The sequence below is a fragment of the Xenia sp. Carnegie-2017 genome, unplaced genomic scaffold, assembly GCF_021976095.1.
Source record: "Xenia sp. Carnegie-2017 unplaced genomic scaffold, XeniaSp_v1 HiC_scaffold_19, whole genome shotgun sequence".
Lineage (NCBI taxonomy): Eukaryota > Metazoa > Cnidaria > Anthozoa > Malacalcyonacea > Xeniidae > Xenia > Xenia sp. Carnegie-2017.
In genome coordinates, this window is record NW_025813481.1 from 7,899,422 (window position 1) to 7,918,860 (window position 19,439).

Below are 19,439 nucleotides of genomic sequence, written 5' to 3' on the forward strand. Positions count from 1 at the left end.
ATCAAAGAAAAAGTCTCTTGGGCTCCTCTGAAATTTTTCGATCTATTCATAATGCAAATATATCAAGGTTTGTTAAAAAATACCAGGTTAATATACGAAAATAAAGGATTAATTAAATGATACATCAACACTTCGCCAAGAACTTCCATTCAGGAATACACAAACAATAGAATCGCTGAATCATTATTCGAGCAAACTCCGCCTCCGCGAATAACAATTTTACTCTCTCAACCACAGGATTGTAATCTCTCAACCACAGGATTGTAATCTCTCAACCACAGGATTGTAATCTCTCACCACAGGATTGTAATCTCTCAACCACAGGATTGTAATCTCTCACCACAGGATTGTAATCTCTCAACCACAGGATTGTAATCTCTCAACCACAGATTGTAATCTCTCACCACAGGATTGTACTCTCTCAACCACAGGATTGTAATCTCTCAACCACAGGATTGTAATCTCTCAACCACAGGATTGTAATCTCTCAACCACAGGATTGTAATCTCCCAACCATAGGATTGTAATCTCTCAACCACAGGATTGTAATCTCTCAACCACAGGATTGTAATCTCTCAACCACAGGATTGTAATTTCTCAACCACAGGATTGTAATTTCTCACCACAGGATTGTAATCTCTCAACCACAGGATTGTAATCTCTCACCACAGGATTGTAATCTCTCAACCACAGGATTGTAACAGCCTGAGAGAGTGCTGTAGCATATACATATAACGATGTACACACATTCCGGTTTAGGAATATACTGTGTGATGAGAGCGAAACCAACGCCAGTACGTACATACAGTATTTTGACAGCCCCATCTTAAGTTCAAGGAAGGAAAGGTTGCCAAAACTTTCTTGAAAGTAAGATGTATTTTATGCACTGTCATATAACCTAGTTTCAAATTATTATATAGTCAAAAATCAATAATCTTTTTATGGTGTCAGATTTGTGGTATTTCATCTTCAATATGTAAATATTCTTTGATGCACGTAGACTGGCAATCGATCAAATTTGTGGGTTAAACTAAGCTTATTTTATCGAGAAAGCTGTACTTATGTTGATTTGTTTAGTTTTCCCTTACTCCTGTTGCCATGCAGGTCAAGCAGCCAACGTGACCATGAATCCCAGATCACACACAAATTCACTCAATAAATGTTTCTTTAAAACATCTGCATACTGCTGATGTTACAGGATGAAAACAGCCAAATGATAATAGTTCGTTAGAATCTACTGAAAAGCGATGCGCTTTAAGCTTTCCTCTTACATGTTTAAAAATTCAACTAGACATGCAAGTAGTTCATGACTATAGTGTGAATGATTTGAGTTCTTTCCATCAACTAGACATTCAAGTAGTTCATGACTATAGTGTGAGTGATTTGAGTTCTTTCCATCAACTAGACATGCAAGTAGTTCATGACTATAGTGTGAGTGATTTGAGTTCTTTCCATCAACTAGACATGCAAGTAGTTCATGAGTGTGTGAGTGATTTGAGTTCTTTCCATCAACTAGACATGCAAGTAGTTCATGACTATAGTGTGAGTGATTTGAGTTCTTTCCATCAACTAAACATGCAAGTAGTTCATGATTATAGTGTGAGTGATTTGAGTTCTTTCCATCAACTGGACATGCAAGTGGTTCATGACTATAGTGTGAGTGATTTGAGTTCTTTCCATCAACTAGACATGCAAGTAGTTCATGACTATAGTGTGAGTGATTTGAGTTCTTTCCATCAAGTAGACATGCAAGTAGTTTATGATTATAGTGTGAGTGATTTGAGTTCTTTCCATCAACTAGACATGCAAGTAGTTTATGATTATAGTGTGAGTGATTTGAGTTCTTTCCATCAAGTAGACATGCAAGTAGTTCATGATTATAGTGTGAGTGATTTGAGTTCTTTCCATCAACTAGACATGCAAGTAGTTCATGATTATAGTGTGAGTGATTTGAGTTCTTTCCATCAACTAGACATGCAGGTAGTTCATGATTATAGTGTGAGTGATTTGAGTTCTTTCCATCAACTAGACATGAAAGTAGTTCATGACTATAGTGTGAGTGATTTGAGTTCTTTCCATCAACAGGTTTTGATCCTTTTGATATCGTGTAGCGAGCTTTTATCAGGCTGGAAACAAGGCAACAAATCTTTGTCAAGAAGCGCGTGCATAAGCAGTTCCACTGCCAGATTTTACCGCCATCCTTTCCTAAAAACCTCAGCCTCATCAGTAAGTTACTTTTACGCATGGAGATCTCAGATGACAAACATAGGCACCTACCACAACTTTCACATTCATGAGAGAGGAGGAAAGAGTGGAGTGAAGAGAGGCGACAGGGCAGGACATGTGACACACATTTAAATTTAAATTAACTTTGTACGAGCCTAAGACTTGAACAGAGAGAATTACTAGAAGTGTACAAGAACGAAACCAAAATCAAAAAAGAGTGGAAGCTCTGAGAGAACAAGACACAGTGCCATTACAGCATTGAACAACACGGTCCAATGTTTGGTATGAAACAACAACTTACGCAAAAAGAAATCTCATAGGTATTTTTCCAAGTCTACAACATAAGTCAAGGAAACGAATGGCAATGCATGAAAGGCTACCTTCCCCTTATGGAGTATCCTATGACAAATACAGTAACTGTACGCTTCATTTACTTATAGAATACGCAATGATGACATAAAATTTTATCATACAATTAAATTAAAAGATCGCGCAGGTAAACTTTTGTATATTTAGATTGGAAGCTACAAATTTTTGCCATACATGAATAAATTTTTATCGATCAAAACATATTGATCATACGCTATTAAATATTTCTTTTGGCGAAAGCGTCTTAGGTCGGGATGTCAAAATTATGAACATGGGAATTAATAATTCTTTTGGAAATTATCGTTGCCCTGATGAAATCTTCGATTGTATCCATGCAAGCGCGCACAAACCAAATTTGTGAAATTACGCGCAACGCTTGGTAAGTTTCTGAAACGTTATTTCTGTTACAGGAGTGATTTCGATTTACAGTTACATCAATAATTTCGAGTATAGCAATAATCTCGGTCTTGATCAATATTTAAAGCGTAAGATTAAGTTTCATCATATCCTACTTCCTGCAATCGGAAATTAAGCCTATCTCAGCAACTTTGTGTTAAACATCCCACGGCAAGTACATGCGCGTAAATAGTTCCCATTTTTAAATACCTTACGTCTGTTGTGTTTATGGTTGCCGCAAGAAACATTTAGGTACTTCCCTTATTTTCGCAAGGATAAGCAATAATTTCTTCCCATATATCATTTCGTAACTATCATTTACATCCCCTACATTATTTTCAACATAAGACAAAGATGTATAATACGTACAAACATCACATTTCTGGAAACACGCATGTTTTGTAGCTGCGTAAAAAGCATATCTGCCAACTTGTAAAATTAATGTAAACTTTTTGAGATCATTTAGAATCAATAAAATCCCAAAGCGTGGGAGGGGGACACATGTAAACACAAACGCCTGCGTTCTAAAAGCTCACTCGCATCACTCGCACTTAAATTAAGCAATCAGTAAAGTGAAAATACCGCATTTAAGTATAGTTATGAGGTGATGACGAAAGCACTCTCAGAGCTGAATGTGCATGAGCTTTTAAAATACGGGCGAGAGACTATAGCAGCATTAAGTTGGCATATCAAAAAATAAATGTCAAAAAAAGCAAATCGGTACTGAATAGACTATAAACTTTTTACCATCCCCCCGTTTCCATGAAAAGCATGCATAAATCAGGACAACTAAACAACCCTTTATGGTTTGACTAAGGATTGCCATAAAAATGAGGAGCTCCGCATCAGACCAATTATAGCACATTGTTTCCATATTAACTCTAAACCAATCACACTCCGCTAATTTGTCATTTGAAATAAAACTGAAAGAAAAGTCTTCGCGATTAAGGCTTCAGCGCGTAGAGTTAAAAATACCATACTAATAAACGAAAATTAAACGATTTCATCGACGTAACACATCAACATCCTGACACACGCTTTGACCTTGCTTAAGATTAGAACTTCCATTCAGGAACACGAACTATAGAGAATCGCTGAATTGTTATTCGAGAAACTCCGGAAACAGCAATTCCAATCACGCAATCACCGAAATTGATGAACAGAATGCTGTATATATAGCTCTTGGGTTCAACATAACAGCATTGTGTGATGAGTCCAGCAACGACGCCATACTACACGAAGCATTTGGACCGCGCTATCTAAGATCATGGAAGGAAAGGTCGCAAACATTTTCATGAAAGTATGTAAATGACTTATTTTATGCATTATTATAAAAACAGAAATTAATGTTGTTTCAAACTCTTACGTAACCAAACTGTAAAACACATGCACATCTTTGACCGAGCATGCAAGGTAGTAGGAATGGTTACTACAATCGAGATAATAGGTAAAGCCTACAGAGCTAAAACATTATGATGAAATGATGCGATTTAACTTATGAATATTGAAGCGGTTAAAACAAAAAGTTTACATTGCGTCAAATTTTTTATGTTTCTTCATTAGAATGTACATATGTATCCAGTAGCGGGATCCGGTGTACGTGAAAATAAATTATTGCTCCTCAATTTTAAATTAAATTACTTTCAGAAAAGCACGATAGGTGTTTAGTTTCCAAGAATATAATTTTACCAATGGATTAGCCTCTAAGGTGTTTAGAAATGTAAATATACGCCAAAATGTGCTGCAGTAATTTATTTTGACGTAGTCTGGGATCCGCCACTGTATGTATCCTTTGATAAACGTAGAAACTTCTTTTTAAAACAACGCGCAGTTTAGTTAACGTACACTGGCATAATCGATCGAATTTATGTGTTAAATAGGAACGTTTTACTGAGGAAGTGTAACTATTTCGATGCGGTTATAAATATCGTGGTATAATAATTGTGCGAGGATTATTTCCTCCTAAATTTCTTCCCATGTTGCATGTTGCAGCAAACATGACCCGGTAAAAGAGCAAGGATTTCGTTAAAAAGATATCTATATGCTGTCGATATTAAATTTTTGAGAACACCCAAGTTGCAAAACACTTGAAATTTTCTCTCATATAGTTAAAACTATCATATCTATAAACATGAAAAATACAACTCAGCCATGCTAGTAATACACGTGACGATAGGGTGGAATATTGATTGGTGGGAATTGAAAGGGATGATTTGAGCTCGATTGATTATGTTATAACTATTGATTGATGGGAATTGAAAGGGATGATTTGAGTTCTTCTCCATCAACAGGTTTTGATCCTTTTGGTATCATGTAGCGAGCTTTTATCAGGCTGGAAACAGGACAGCACATCTTTGTTAAGAAGAACTGAAAGAAGCAAGTGCACTAAAAACGTCAGAAGCAGCAGTAATTCCAGCTTTGTCGACAACCTTTTCCCAAAAAGCTATGCCCCCTACAGTGAGTTTTCTATATGAATGGGAATCTCAGATAACCACGATAGGCACCGCCCAAATCTTTCACAATGACGAGAGAATACGGGAGGGAGGGGGGGGGGCAAATACCCAAATCGTCTAACACACATATAAAATCAAGTTCTCATTGTGTGAGCCAAAGACTTGACAGAAAAGAAGTACTTATAGTTTAGAAGGAGAAGGAAATCGAAATAAATAAAAGGAGTGGAAATTCTGAGACAAGACACAGTGCCATTATAACATTTAATCCAATGTTTGGACTGAAACAACAACTTCAAGCAACAATCTCACTGAAATTTTTCAATTTATAGAACTCCAATGTCATTCAGCTTGTCATGAAGTAAAGGCACAATTCCAATATGCTGTGATAAAAGTTGAAACCGTAGTCGTCGGCTGTCGTAAAACGCCGTTCCCATCAAACGCAGAAAGAGTCTATAACATAGGCCAGGGTTACAAATGGCAATGCAAGAAAGGCTACAATCCTGCCATGGTTTACACGACCTACCTGGAGTATGAAAGCCATGACAAACTGGTTTATAGAAAGGGCAAAGGCGTGTTAATTGACTGCATAAAGGCAAATTAATACAACAATTTCAGTTTGTCGAGTGTCCTTCGACAAATACAGTAATTACATAAATGTAATCATTTCACAGTGTAGAGGTGTACTTAAGTATATTAGCGTATGTTAAGCTCGTGTGTTCTTGCATTGGAAGCCCAATTTTATAGCCATACTGAAATAAATTATTCTCTGTCAAAACATGATGATTTTACATTAGATATGGAGAATTTATGAAGACGTTTTCGTTAGAGATCGTAAAACGATGAATTTGACAAATGATTATGTTGGTCTGAAAATCATCGTTGCCATAACGAACTTTCTTTCGTGCTCTTACAGCCAAACAAAAATCTTACAGCCAAACAAAACCGAATTTGTATGACTAGACACTGAGCCCACGTTGCAAAAGATATATAGTTCTTCCTGTTATAGCAATGATTTCGAGCTTAATTAACAATTATAGCAAATGATCTCGAAGTTAATTCACAATTATAGAAACAATCTCGATCTTAATTAATAATTATAGCAAATGATCTCGAAGTTAATTCACAATTATAGAAACAATCTCAATCTCAATTAAACAGTTATAAAAACAATCTCGATCTTTATTAATACTTTTAAATAAAAATCTCGATCTTAACTATAAGCAATGGCAACATTTTCGATCCTAACTGACAGCTGGTATTGATAAAGATTTTAAGACTTGATTCTAAAATTTCCAGTAATTAAGATCTCAGAAATTAAGATTTCATCAAGTGTGTTAAAGGAATTTTTTGAAAAAAACCATACACTAGGCCACACACAAATCATACACTTAGTGTCAGGGTCGCAGCTATAGAACGTTAATTGAGGGGGTGGTGTATTTTCATATATTCAGCTGTGCACGACTGTCTTCTTTTGAAAGTAATTTACTTCCTAGAGAAATCAGTTGGGCACAAATGAATATATGAATATAGACCCTCTCCCAATTAACGTTCTACCTACGGCCCTGCATGGCGGCCAAACAAACCGTACACTTGCCTAAAATTATCGGACTCGTTCCTAACTTTGGCGAGTAGAATTGTTAAAATAGAATACCCGGCTTCTCACACAAACATAATATGTTAAAAATCTATTGCATCGATCTATTTAACATTACAACATAAGCCGATGATGGACGGGAAATATTAGTAGCTATCCCAGCATGCTTCAGTGTCGAAAATTTTAAATGTAATCATCACAAATGAGAGTGTTCATAATCGTTTTTTAAAATATCTGGAAATGTAACGTGTTAGATACAAACAGTTTCATTTGCTCACAGCCTTTTTTTCGTGAATTTTTCGCCGCTCTTTTTTAGATAAGCACTACACTACTCTGACTTCTGACTTGTTAATAAAAGTAATTTTGACGGCGTTTGAATGCCTGCAAACACAGATAGTTACTATCACGCAGCTTTAAGGAAGTATAAAAACATGAAAGCATAGGAAAGCATACGAAAGCGCACGAAAGATTACGAAAGCGTACGAAAGCATACAAAAGCATATTAAACGACGCGAAATAAAAAAAAGCGAGGAACACCTCAGTGGCCATAATTCATAATCATGATGACTAGAAAGAAAAAGCATTTCAAATTTGTGATTGAAGCTCGTGGCAATCAATACGATATTGCATGTTTAACTCTTAAGAATGACAATCGAAACTTATCTATATTGCAGGAGATTAAACGGACTTACTCTAACATCCGCGAAGAACTTTTGAAACATTGCGAAGCAAATATCTTCGTTAGTAAATTTATTTGTACAGCAAGATTACGTAAGTTAAGTATGGCGTGGTACCAAAACCATAATCTAGCTCAAAACAGCATACTTAGCTATCAAATTAAAGCTCGCAAAACAAAAACGATTTTATAAACTCGTATCGACAAAATAGTTATTCGTTTTATTTGTCTGACATCATTATAGAACGCCCTTATGGTAAGTCGAGACTAATATTTTTATGTAATATGGTAAGTCGAGACTACGTGTATCAAACAGGAATCATGAATTCCAAGATTCGGCTTTCTCGATTGTATTAAAGACGTACGACGTTAAAGCTATCTGCCTTGATAGGAATTGAAAGTGGAAGTATAAAGAACCTAGTGTCACGACATCAGCGATGATTTTTATGCGCAAAATAATTCCATCAACTTTCTCCACAAAATTCAATTGAATTCTACTTTGCTTTTGTACAATCTAAGCGGTCTCAGACTTCCAATCGATCTCAGCCGAGAAATACAATAAGCGGTATAGAAAATTGTCTTCGGGAGAAGTTCCGGAAAAGCGTCAATAAGCGATACAATTTTCAACGACATTTAAAAATCGATCAATCACATGAAAACACGCATTCAACGGATGTGATATGACCCAAGGATGGGCATGTTAACCTGGATTAAGACTACAAGTTCAACTCCGGAAAACACCACAAATCTCGCAGAAACAAAGCGAATGCAAACGCACCATTCCCAAAGGAAATGACAAGCTTACACGGTTTTGCTTTAAACGAAACAAAAACATGTTATATTGCAGAGTTATGAGTTTCGATACAGTACGCTGTAACACACGATATATTGACTCATGTAATACATGGTTTAGTTACTTGTTGATTCAATACTGCTTCCTTTAGTTCTGTGACTTGATATTGACAAGGCTATGACGCTAGCAGCAAAGCATTTATAAGGCGAAGTTTCAGAGCACACACTAACACACCATTGTGCGACACAAAGCAGCTATTGCAAAGACAAGGATAGTGAAAACAGCGAAGAAATCATAACAAAGGAAAAAATTTTTATCGACCAGCATTTCTATTGATACGGATACGAAAAGCGTGGAAAACATCATGATTGTAAGTAAATGTGTCTACGGTTCATCTCAAACATGAAGGAGAAAGCCTGAACTTTCATAAAATTGTTTTTTTTGAAAAAATTACTTTTTGATTAACATCGCTCAACAACATAACTATGTGTTATTTCAACCCATATCTTTTGCTTAATAATTGGCATCCTTTTCTTAACTTTATCTAAGTGAAAACAAACGAGACAAATGAGAAAGCTATGCTTGTATCTACACAAATACACAACCGTCTATTGTAGAAATAGGGAGCGAGCCTAGATGCAATGATTTTCATGCTCGTCACATGAAACGAATACTTAAACTGGCTCCACTTAAATGCAAAAAAGAGAGCACAAAGCCAAATCCAGGCTTAAAATAGGGGTGAAAGTTGCAATTATATGTAATTTACAAAACTATACAAAACTATATTGCGATTGCATATAATCCATTGTACATTGAGAATGCTTGGGTAAATTTATTAAGTGGCAATAAAGATTACTCGGTGTATTATGCATTCCTTATGTGCCAAGTTTCCGGCAATAATGATGCGAAAGAATAAAAATAACAGCTGTTGGAAACTGCAGTATGTTTGTTATACATCATACATATTAATGTAACGGAGTAAACTAAAAACGAAATCTCCTAGTTACTGAGATACGACCTACATTAACGTAAATCCGATCTTCGTAAATCCGATCATTGAATCCGATCTTCATAATAGCCATGCATATCTCCGTGATCACGATATAACCAGATCCTTGTCATAGTAGCTACCACGGGCTTATAAGGGCATTTTACATAAAATCACCAAATACAGTCATTTTTCGTCAATTTAAGAGTACATTCACTAAAATTAGATAATCATCGAACACTTTGATACCTTTCATAGTAATGAAATGTATTTATTAACGAATAAATCGCCATATTTCACCGGAATTAACGATATAACTTCAAGCTCTTAAAGTGTTTATATTACGAATTTTAGCCCCTTTATTAGCTAAATTGAAAGACCTTGTTTCAGTGATTTTAAATCTGCAATTATAATTGAAATTGGATTGGTGAAAGTGATTTTACGGACGTTCAAAGTCACGATTTTCAGCATTTTTTTTGCGAACTTTTTGATCGGTATGCTAATGACTTGTGACGTAGAAAGTTGAACACATATATCAACATGGCGTATTCTACTAGTAATCTTAGTAAGAAACGCGGAGGAAAACGCTGTGTTGCTAGCGGACCTAATCAAATTAGTTGCGCCAATGATTGAAAAACCGAAGGAATGTCGATGCATCTGTTTCCTAAAAAAGAAACAGAGCCGCAAAGATATAGAAAATGGGTAAATTTTGTGCGTAAACATAGACCGGGTTTTGAGGCTTCCTCTGCCTCGTGTCTGTGTTCTGCGCATTTTGAAGATTCTTGTTTTGACCTTAATTTGAGCGTGCAAGTCAAGCTCAAAAGAAGGTTGAAGAAAGATGCTATCCCAACCGTTGACGTGGCTGGGATTCCTGAACCATTACAGGACGAAATAACCGATCGAAAGCGAAGACAAGTAAGTTTACGCTTGTTTATGTTAATTTTTCTTTTGTCATATGTAAATCCGATATAGGTTTTGTAGATTATTCGACATACTCTCCATAAGCCATCGCTGAAGGAAACATGTTCTCTCGATGAGGAAGTACCATCTACAAGTGATGGAGCTGAGCATGTTGAAGTATGCACTGGGGAAGCAAACGATTCGCCATTTGAAGAAGAACTACATGCAGTTGGTGAAGATATTTGTGAATCCCAGTCTCCATGTAAATCGGACTAATTATTGTTGATTAAACAATGTTGATGATAACGTTGTTCTCATACAATTTACAATATTACATATTTAATGATTGTGATGCTTGGCGGCGATAAGCACGTCCATTCCTATCTCTCAATAGTGGCCCGACGTTTTCAAGGACAGCCTCATGAACTAAAGGCCCAAATTTGGCATGCTGTGTTATGCATATTTTCTCAATGCTGCCATCGAATGTCATTTTCTGCAAAGCTGGTCCTATTTCCTTACAGCATCTGCACTCTAATGCGCCTTCTAACAAATCGGTATGACAGCATTGACAATTACACCTGAAACGTGGGAGCATTGTGGTTTATAAAGTAACTTTATGTATATTACAAACAGGAGAAAACAACAACTTACCATTCACCGAGTGGAATTACGCCATCACTTCGTTGTTCTAATGTCGCAGGGAGAATTCCATCGGGATCATCTGGAGTATGCACTTCATCACCATCTCATACGAGCGGTTCATCGTCATATGCGAAGTCGTTTAAATGCTTGACATAACCCACGGATTCCGAGCTCGAATCAGATACGCATTCAGACATCGAATTCGAATTATCTGAGCACTGATTTGAGGCCATACTTTCCGGACAACTTGTTTTTTAATATTTCATTGAAAATACTGTCATTATTTGTTTTTAAGACAAGAAAAACGACAACAAAATCACCTCCTATAATATAATATTATACTGACGGAAACAGACGTGTTCAACTATCTACGTCGCAAGTATCAATATGGCGTCGTAAAAAATTCGCAAATAGTACCCGACTTTGGAGGCAAAATTAAGGAACTTATATTTATCTGTTTAAGTCCAGCGACATGTCATAGTTCTTCAAATAATCCAAATTTTCAATTAAGCTCATAAAAAAGGGGGGCTAAAATTCGTAATATAAGCACTTTAACAGCTTTAAAACAGTTCGAACTTCAAAAACTTCTAGACACCACCCTTTTTCAACAGACATTCAAAACTTCAAAAACGACCTTTTGTAGATACAACAGCCTGGTTCTCATATAGTCGTCCGTGTCGTTTCAGTCGTGTCAAAATTTCACAGACGACCCGTGCGACTGTGTGAGAACATTTCAAAGGCGACAGGGATGACCTCAAATGACTCACACGACTGAAACTAGCAGGGTCGCTTGGATAGAACTTTGCTTTATGCCGACGACCGAAATGACCGTTGAGAAATGCAAGCGACCTTTTTATGGCGCAAAACGATTTTAAGAAGCAAATAACTCGCCAAAAGATTTTGCCTTTGATAAACAGCAACTGCCATTTCTAAATATTTCGCGAATTTTAAATGTTAAGCAGTCTCTCGGCAGCGCTAGTACGAATATATGAGAATTACATAGCTTGAGACGTCTAGGCATTACATAGCTTGAGACGTCTAGGCATTACATAGCTTGAGACGTCTAGGCATTACATAGTTTGAGACGTCTAGGCATTACATAGCTTGAGACGTCTAGGCATTACATAGCTTGAGACGTCTAGGCATTACATAGCTTGAGACGTCTAGGCATTACATAGCTTGAGATGTCTAGGCATTAAATAGCTTGAGACGTCTAGGCATTACATAGCTTGAGACGTCTAGGCTTTACATAGCTTGAGACGTCTAGGCTTGCAGTAACACATGACCCCGAAATTTACATGCGTAAACCCGTTGCTTGTCGAACTATGGTTCTATGTTAAATATTGCAAAAAATTCCATAAAAGAACCATCTCACGCCTCAAAAAATCGGAGATGCAAAAACTAAGATTCTCACTTTCTTTTCTATTCAAAGAACAACAACACGGCATTGACGTTGTTATTTTTGTTCGCGATCCTGGCAGAAAACACGGCGGGAGTATGTATTAAGGAATCGATCGACATCACACCGAAAGGAAAGATATTCTCGAAGAACGCGCGCATATACAGCAAGAAATGTAAAGACACGTGTTACCCGGTGAGCGTGGACGTCGCGTACGTGGTTGTCAAAACGAAAACCATCACAGTCGGATGTACGACGAGTGGGAGTTTACTTAATCCTCAGCGCATTCGTGATCCGCAGACTAATTTAATAAAACGCAAATGCAACAACGGTTACAAGGAAGATTCTGCATTTTATCCTGTTGAAATCGTAAAGGACAGCAAAAACAACAATATGCTTCATACAAAGTTTAAAAAATTTGTCATAGCCTGCTCGCCATTGTAATTGTAATCAAAATCGATAGTGGATATTTGAATCCGCATGTAATGTAGCTAAATACGCTTTAAAGTATATTTTTGAGAGGTTTCTCTATAACAATAATTTAATGTATGCCAAACTATGAAATAAAAGATTTATGTGTTCCTACTTACGTCATCTTACGTCATCATTTCTCAGACTTCCACAGGAAATAAGATTTGAATGTAGTTTGACCCAAATTATCACAGATGAGATAGACCTGAATTTAAAAGATAAACATGGCTTAAACACAAAATTATAACACACAAGCACATGCCACATAGATCAACAAAAAATAAAAAGGGGGGAGGGGAGGGAGGCCAACATCAAAATGGCCGACTAACATTAACATTTCATTTTAAAATGCCTAACCCCACATTTTCAACAAAATTAGTGAGGATAAGCTCCCTCTGCCTCAAACTCATGTACACATGATCACATGTAATGGTAGAGATGCCAAATGAGTCCATTTTTATGTGTTCAAGTTCACCAGCACATAGGAAATAATCCTTTGACAAAGAATCAAATGAAGAAGAATTAAATGCATTTTTTAAGCATTAAAATCCCTGTACATTAGCTCGTTATAATTGATATGACATAATAGTTTCCATAGGCCTGACAATCCCACTGATAAAATGTTCATTATTATATCACATGAATTTGTAAAATTACGTAAAGTTCATTTAAAAAAGGTCGTATCTAGGACAGCACGAATAAGGATATCAAAGCAGTTAAATTGATTTCATGCATTTTTAAATGTTCAAATTTCCAAGCAGTAAAATTCACATATAATTGCAGATTGCTTGATATATTCAATACATAATCAAAAACTGGTGGGGAAACTGCAGATTTCAACTATTGCTATGTGTCTGCCCTAGCTTAACAAACGACATGTGTTTTCTTTGACAATTTTCCATCAAAGTTATGTTGCAAAAACGACAACATAAACACGAACCAAAACTGCGGGGGTGGGGGGTCATTCCAGGATTTTATTTAAATTTATAAAGTAGAAAATTGTATTTTAAGAAAATTGTTATTGCTAAAACTTCTTGGCCATTCTGAATACAAAAAATACTGTTCATACCATTCCATAAAGAGAGATAAGTCGTAATAAAACACCGCGTTTGCTATAAATTTTTTGTAATTCGCTCTAAAAAATTCATTTTCAAATGCATACATACTCACTTCTCCCTACCAGACTGCAGGCTTTCTTGCAGTAAAATTAACCGTCTTTTTTCGCTATTCATTCGAAGCAGCCGTACACCGTCAAATATACAAACCCATCGACTAATTCTTGGTGGCAAGAGAAAAGGTGACATTGCCGCCATGTTGAATGATTATGACAAAAGATTTTCCCGCCTCATTGACAATATAAGTGATGTTGGATGTAAGTACATCCAACATGGCGAAACTTTCATTGTTCTAAGATTCTTTCACTTTAAGCTTCAGTGTTTCACTCCCAGAGGATCGATTAGTTCCACATACACACACCTGATTCAATAACACGTCTGCATAAGCCATGCCGCATCCAAACATCAAAGTCCAAACACGTCTTCCTTTTAAAGTACGTGTAATCCACGCACGCCACGCAGTTTCCACAATTCCACTGACAGAAGCAAATAACCGAATCGTGGGAGTTTAAACGAAAGAAAGATCTATAGCGTGTTTAGATATCTAAAAAGACAGCGTTCAGCTCATAATGGCCGAAGAAAAACGATCAGAATTTCTGAAAAATAGAAGCAAAACAGATCTAAAAAGCTGGGAAAGAATTCGTGTCCTCACGCTAAATTGTTGGTATGCATAACAATATATTTGTAAATTAAATCATAAATCATGTTCTTTTTGCACAATTATAATACGTCACGGTCGTGTTTCCTTGTGCAGTGTCTCTATGATTTCCGCTGTTCTTTGTGATTAGTGTAATAGATTTGTCTTTGTCCTCCAAGTCTTTGCATATATTTAATATGTGCATAAGAACTGTACTTTGCAAAATGATCATTTAATACACTGATCTATTAATGTGTTTATGCAACTTTAAATATGGCACTTAATGCAGCCTAATAAATTTCTGGCAAACTGAAAATTTCCAGTTTCCTCGAATATTACTATAGACTATGTGCATCATAGTGATGAATGAATTAACAAACTAAATCGCCCTCTCATTGAATGTTCTGTGAACTGCTACAATAAAATCCTCAGTTTTTGTTGATGTCACCAAATCACAAACAAACCTTTAGTTTTTTGGTCAGCTTCAAATGTCAAACTTGTGCATAAGCATTAGAGACAAATACCCAGTTCATTCTTTGTTCTCTTTAGTTTATGGTGCATTTCATGTTGTCAGTTTTAATGATATTTTTTTATCTCTAGGGGTATCCCATATGTTTCAAAGTTAAGAAGGAAAAGATTTGATGCAATTGGCCAGGAATTAAAAACAAGCAATTTTGACATTGTTTCCCTTCAAGAAGTATGTTTTAACTATGATCTCATGTGTATGTATTGGTAAAGCAGTTTTTAAAATAGTTTTGGTTGACTTTCAAACTGCAAAGATTCACAATGGATTTAGTGTCCAATAAGCTTGGACTGTGTTTGTATTTGTTCAAACATCTGTAGTGAGGGGGCTATTTTTTCGAAATATGTTTGGGAGTATTTTATCCAACTTTTATAAATGGATTTTAGAACTACCATTTAGTGTACTTAATTTGATAAAATTGGTGTGGAGGGTCGACACCAGAACATGATTATGTTAACTCACTATTAAACAAACAAAACCATTCCATATTAAATTGAAGCTCTTTCTTGTTTTAAAGGTTTGGTCAAAAAAAGATTATGAATTATTGAGAGTGACACTGGAAAAGAAATTTCCATATTCTTTCTATTTTTATGGGTAAGACCTACATACATTTTTTACCTACAAACTTTGCGTGAGTGTTAACTTTATCGTTAAATATGACGTTATTGTATAACGACGTCATCGTTCTACTCCTCTCGATTTCCATCTATCCATCTCCAGCAACAAATGACAATTGGAAAACTGTGGGACATTTTCACTGTTTCTATCTCCTTTATGTATTTTCTTTACCTCCTAGTGGCGTGTATGGAACGGGAGTTTGCATATTCTCACGACATCCAATCCTAAAGACGTTCGTCTATCCGTTTTCGGTCAGCGGCTATCCCTATGCGCTCGCTCATGGAGACTGGTACGGTGGAAAGGCGGCCTGTTTTGCATTAATACAACATCCAACGATGAAAATACACTTCTTTACCTCACACGTAAGTTAACACATGCCCTATTCTCACCTCCTACATGGCAAGGCATTTAGGGTAATCATTCAATGATTTTTTTCCCTTTAAACGAGTGAGCATGTGATTATTAGAGTACAAGTCTTACAACTTGAAAATGGCAAGTGTGTGTGTGTGTGGGAGGGGGGGTGGGGTGGTGGTGGTCAAGTGAATTTCGGATACGTTCAACTGCTTGCGGTGTCATGTAATGAAACAAAGTTGTGACCATTATGCCAGGCTTGAAGATTTTTACAAACATGAGAAATAGCTCTACTTTCGTCATCTAGCAAGGGCACTTGCTGCTACTTCAGTAAAGTGTATCTATGTAAAAAAAAACCGTATAGTCGTGTGAAATTTGGATTGTGGGTGCTTTCAGCTTCACGCCGAGTACGATCGCAACAACGATGTCTACCTCGCGCATCGTGTCGTACAGGCTTATCATCTCTCCAAGTTGATTGGTCAAATGACTGACCCTGATGATTTCGTCATACTGTGTGGTGACATGAACTCCGAACCAGGAGACCCTTGCTACAGGATTATCAAGGAACTTCCTCAACTTAATGATAGTTGGCTGGAACGCGGTGGAAAGGTGAGCTTCGTCAATTCAATTATTGTGTTGTAGCATATCCTCACGATTTCCTCCAGCAAAGAAAATGTTCGTAGATGTAGATCGTCCTGGTTATTAGAGTCCTGAGAAGGACTGTTTTTGTTGTTGACTGACGTTTGGACAACCTTAGCGGTAGTCATCTTCAGGGTCAAAATGAAGATGACTACCCGCTAATTTTTTTTGTCGAAAATGACTACCGCTAAGGTTGTCGAAACGTCAGTCAACAAGAACAAAAACAGTCCTTCTCAGGACTATACTAACCTGGACAATCTACATTTACAAACATGTAACGATACTCCCGGGTTCAAACCATTTACTTTAACAAAGAAAATGTTGGATTTAAATGAATTATGATGAAGTTTCTTTATAAGATTGATCAGCGGCATCACACAACCAATCGTATTCAACTCTTTAACTCGAAAAGTCGACTCTGAAATACTTTGGACAGGTCAAACTTTTCAAATTAGCGTATAAATATTCATTTGAATATCCAAGTAAATAACCGAAGATGTTTTTAAGAGCGTTAAGGCCTGCAATCTTTAATGTTTATTCAACAAAACTTCGTGTTCATCCAATGTATGTCCGTTTGTTATTTGAAAAACTTACTGTCGACATTATCGATGAAATCTCGATATTTAAATGTATTTCTAGTCTGGTTGCTATGGAAACACGTGCGATCGTAGTGCGAACATGTTCTCGTCGGGAAAATGTGATGATAGTAAGCGAGAAGGACCTGAAGATGGAAAGCGAATTGACTATATCTTCTACAGATCATTGGACGGGAGATGGGAATGCGACAGCGCATCTGTGACAATGAGTCAGGTGCCTGGGGCAGAGTTTCCGTTCTCTGATCATGATGGGGTGGAAGCGAGCTTCTTGATGAACGAACAAACCTCGTTATGTTTGGGTGTGTTTAGGAAACTCGAATTTTTTATACATAGCTTTCTTTGAAGTTTAATTTGCCTTTTTTGTTGAGAACTCTTTATTCCTTTGCAGAGGAAACCATCCGAGAAGAAACTTGCCTATCCGCGTTGTCAGAGGCGACAAACATTATCAAAACTGAACTCAGAAAAACCAACAAGAACTTTTATAAGAAACTCATAGCCATCGTGCTCTTGCTGGTTATCATTCTTCTCCCTGTGTTTATGCCTCCCGTTCATGTACGGTGGCTGGATACAGGGGAAGCCGTGGGGAAGCTTGTATACACGTTGCGTATACTGCTGACTGTGCTCGTATGTGGGCTCACTTGGTTTCTCTTTATCACCAGGAGCTACGAGCGGCATGTTTATGAAGGCGTGTTACGGGAAATACACCTTGAACAGCATCATGGTCGTACTTCATATAGACTAAAGTAAAGCGTTGGATCACGTGAACCTGTGTGACGAACTGATTGAATAGAATTGACCAATTATTTGACAGTGGTTTTGGTCAGCCGTTTAAACCGTCTGCGTTTCGATACACCTAGATCATAATTATCTGTATTTGACAAAACAAAAATTAACTAAACTAAACTAAGTTACTTTGATAATAAAGCTGTGCTTATTTATGTTCAATGAATGCTAATATTAAAGAAAGCCAAAAAATAGCGCTGTCTTATCGTTCGATCCCAAGAAAATATCGTTACAAGTTTATAGATGTAGATCGTTCGGGATAGTAGAGCACTGAGGACCGTTGGTGTCGATATTGATTGACGTTTCGACATCCTCAGCGGTAATCATCATCAGAGTAAAATGACAACAGAGTCACTTTGACTCTGAAGATAACTACCGCAAGTATGTTGAAACGTCATGCAGTGAACATCGACACCAACAGTCCTACTCAGGAATGCACTAACCTGGACGATCAACATCTACAAACATCAAACATGAAATCGTCTTATTTTATCATCAACCTATGGACGTCTCTTTCCCTCAGATATTGCGGTGTTTTACGTACGTCTAACGGAAAATATTAATCTACTTTCCACAATTCGCGTTTGCCAGGTACTGGACCTCGCTATCCTCAAGCGCATAATTATAGATTAAAAATTCGTCTAAAGCGCCATTCAGATATTCTTTTTCATAAAAGTGCCGGCCTATACCGGCAAAATGTCCCCAGTCCTGCGACAAAAGCCCGTTACCCGTGCTCTGTTTCACGAGTTTCCCGCCCACCCATAATTTTGCAAGGCTTGCCTTGGAGTCGTACGACGCAGTCACGTGAGTCCATTCACGTGCTGGAACTACGGGCAATGTCTCTATTTTAAAAAGAGATTGCCCCAGTTCGTTATCATGTGACCAAACTACTTTGCCATTGTCGACGGCGAAATTGAACTGGTCATCCTTGTGCTCAGAGCGACTACCAATCGTGTTAAATATTTGATGGTAACCTCTGCAGAATAACAAATTGTTTTGATATTTTACGAATATATTTATTTGACAAGAGGTAAACGTGATTCCTCAAGACTAAGTCCTCATAAGTTTTAATAAAATTTCCTTGAAGTGCGCTTGCGAGAGTCCTCGGGCCCTCAACTTACAGAAAGTGGGGTATCACAACACTTTGTTCATGCTTAAATTTAGCGGAAAGATTTTCGTAAACTATTGAACTGAAAATCACTGGAAGGCTACCTCCTTTCAAAATTTGAAGCCAGCAATTCGAAAGGATGCTATGCCTCCACGCACGCTA

At 37.0% G+C, this 19,439-nt stretch overlaps 3 protein-coding genes across 3 annotated transcripts in view; 2 read left to right on the forward strand and 1 right to left on the reverse strand.

Moving 5' to 3' along the window:
• Window positions 1-19,439, reverse strand: part of LOC124439570 — a 70,759-nt gene that overhangs the window by 39,308 nt on the left and 12,012 nt on the right. Inside the window, exon 14 of the mRNA XM_046989829.1 lies at window positions 18,241-19,145. Coding sequence (XP_046845785.1) covers window positions 18,734-19,145 — 412 coding nt within the window. The 3' untranslated portion in view covers window positions 18,241-18,733. Of the gene's footprint in view, window positions 19,146-19,439 lie in introns of the transcript that reaches the window.
• Window positions 4,198-6,219, forward strand: LOC124439572. Its single transcript, XM_046989832.1, has 3 exons — window positions 4,198-4,291; window positions 5,283-5,448; window positions 5,774-6,219. Exons 1-3 carry the CDS (start codon window positions 4,259-4,261, stop codon window positions 6,043-6,045), a joined length of 471 nt encoding a protein of 156 aa, XP_046845788.1. The 5' UTR covers window positions 4,198-4,258; the 3' UTR covers window positions 6,046-6,219.
• Window positions 14,348-18,363, forward strand: LOC124439571 (sphingomyelin phosphodiesterase 2-like). Its single transcript, XM_046989831.1, has 7 exons — window positions 14,348-14,686; window positions 15,260-15,356; window positions 15,700-15,776; window positions 15,979-16,162; window positions 16,548-16,760; window positions 17,430-17,685; window positions 17,775-18,363. The coding sequence occupies exons 1-7, from the start codon at window positions 14,592-14,594 to the stop codon at window positions 18,131-18,133; spliced, it is 1,281 nt and encodes a 426-aa protein (XP_046845787.1). The 5' UTR covers window positions 14,348-14,591; the 3' UTR covers window positions 18,134-18,363.

What these genes read in the sequence shown, in the direction of transcription:
- LOC124439572 (XM_046989832.1), top strand. Translation starts at nt 4,259, where the DNA reads ATGGAAGGAAAGGTCGCAAACATTTTCATGAAA. An exon ending in TCGCAAACATTTTCATGAAA is followed by an intron (nt 4,292 to 5,282) that starts GTATGTAAATGA and finishes CTCCATCAACAG; the next exon opens with GTTTTGATCCTTTTGGTATC. An exon ending in AAAAAGCTATGCCCCCTACA is followed by an intron (nt 5,449 to 5,773) that starts GTGAGTTTTCTA and finishes TTCAATTTATAG; the next exon opens with AACTCCAATGTCATTCAGCT.
- LOC124439571 (XM_046989831.1), top strand. Translation starts at nt 14,592, where the DNA reads ATGGCCGAAGAAAAACGATCAGAATTTCTGAAAAATAGAAGCAAAACA. An exon ending in TATTCTTTCTATTTTTATGG is followed by an intron (nt 15,777 to 15,978) that starts GTAAGACCTACA and finishes TTTACCTCCTAG; the next exon opens with TGGCGTGTATGGAACGGGAG. An exon ending in TACACTTCTTTACCTCACAC is followed by an intron (nt 16,163 to 16,547) that starts GTAAGTTAACAC and finishes GGGTGCTTTCAG; the next exon opens with CTTCACGCCGAGTACGATCG.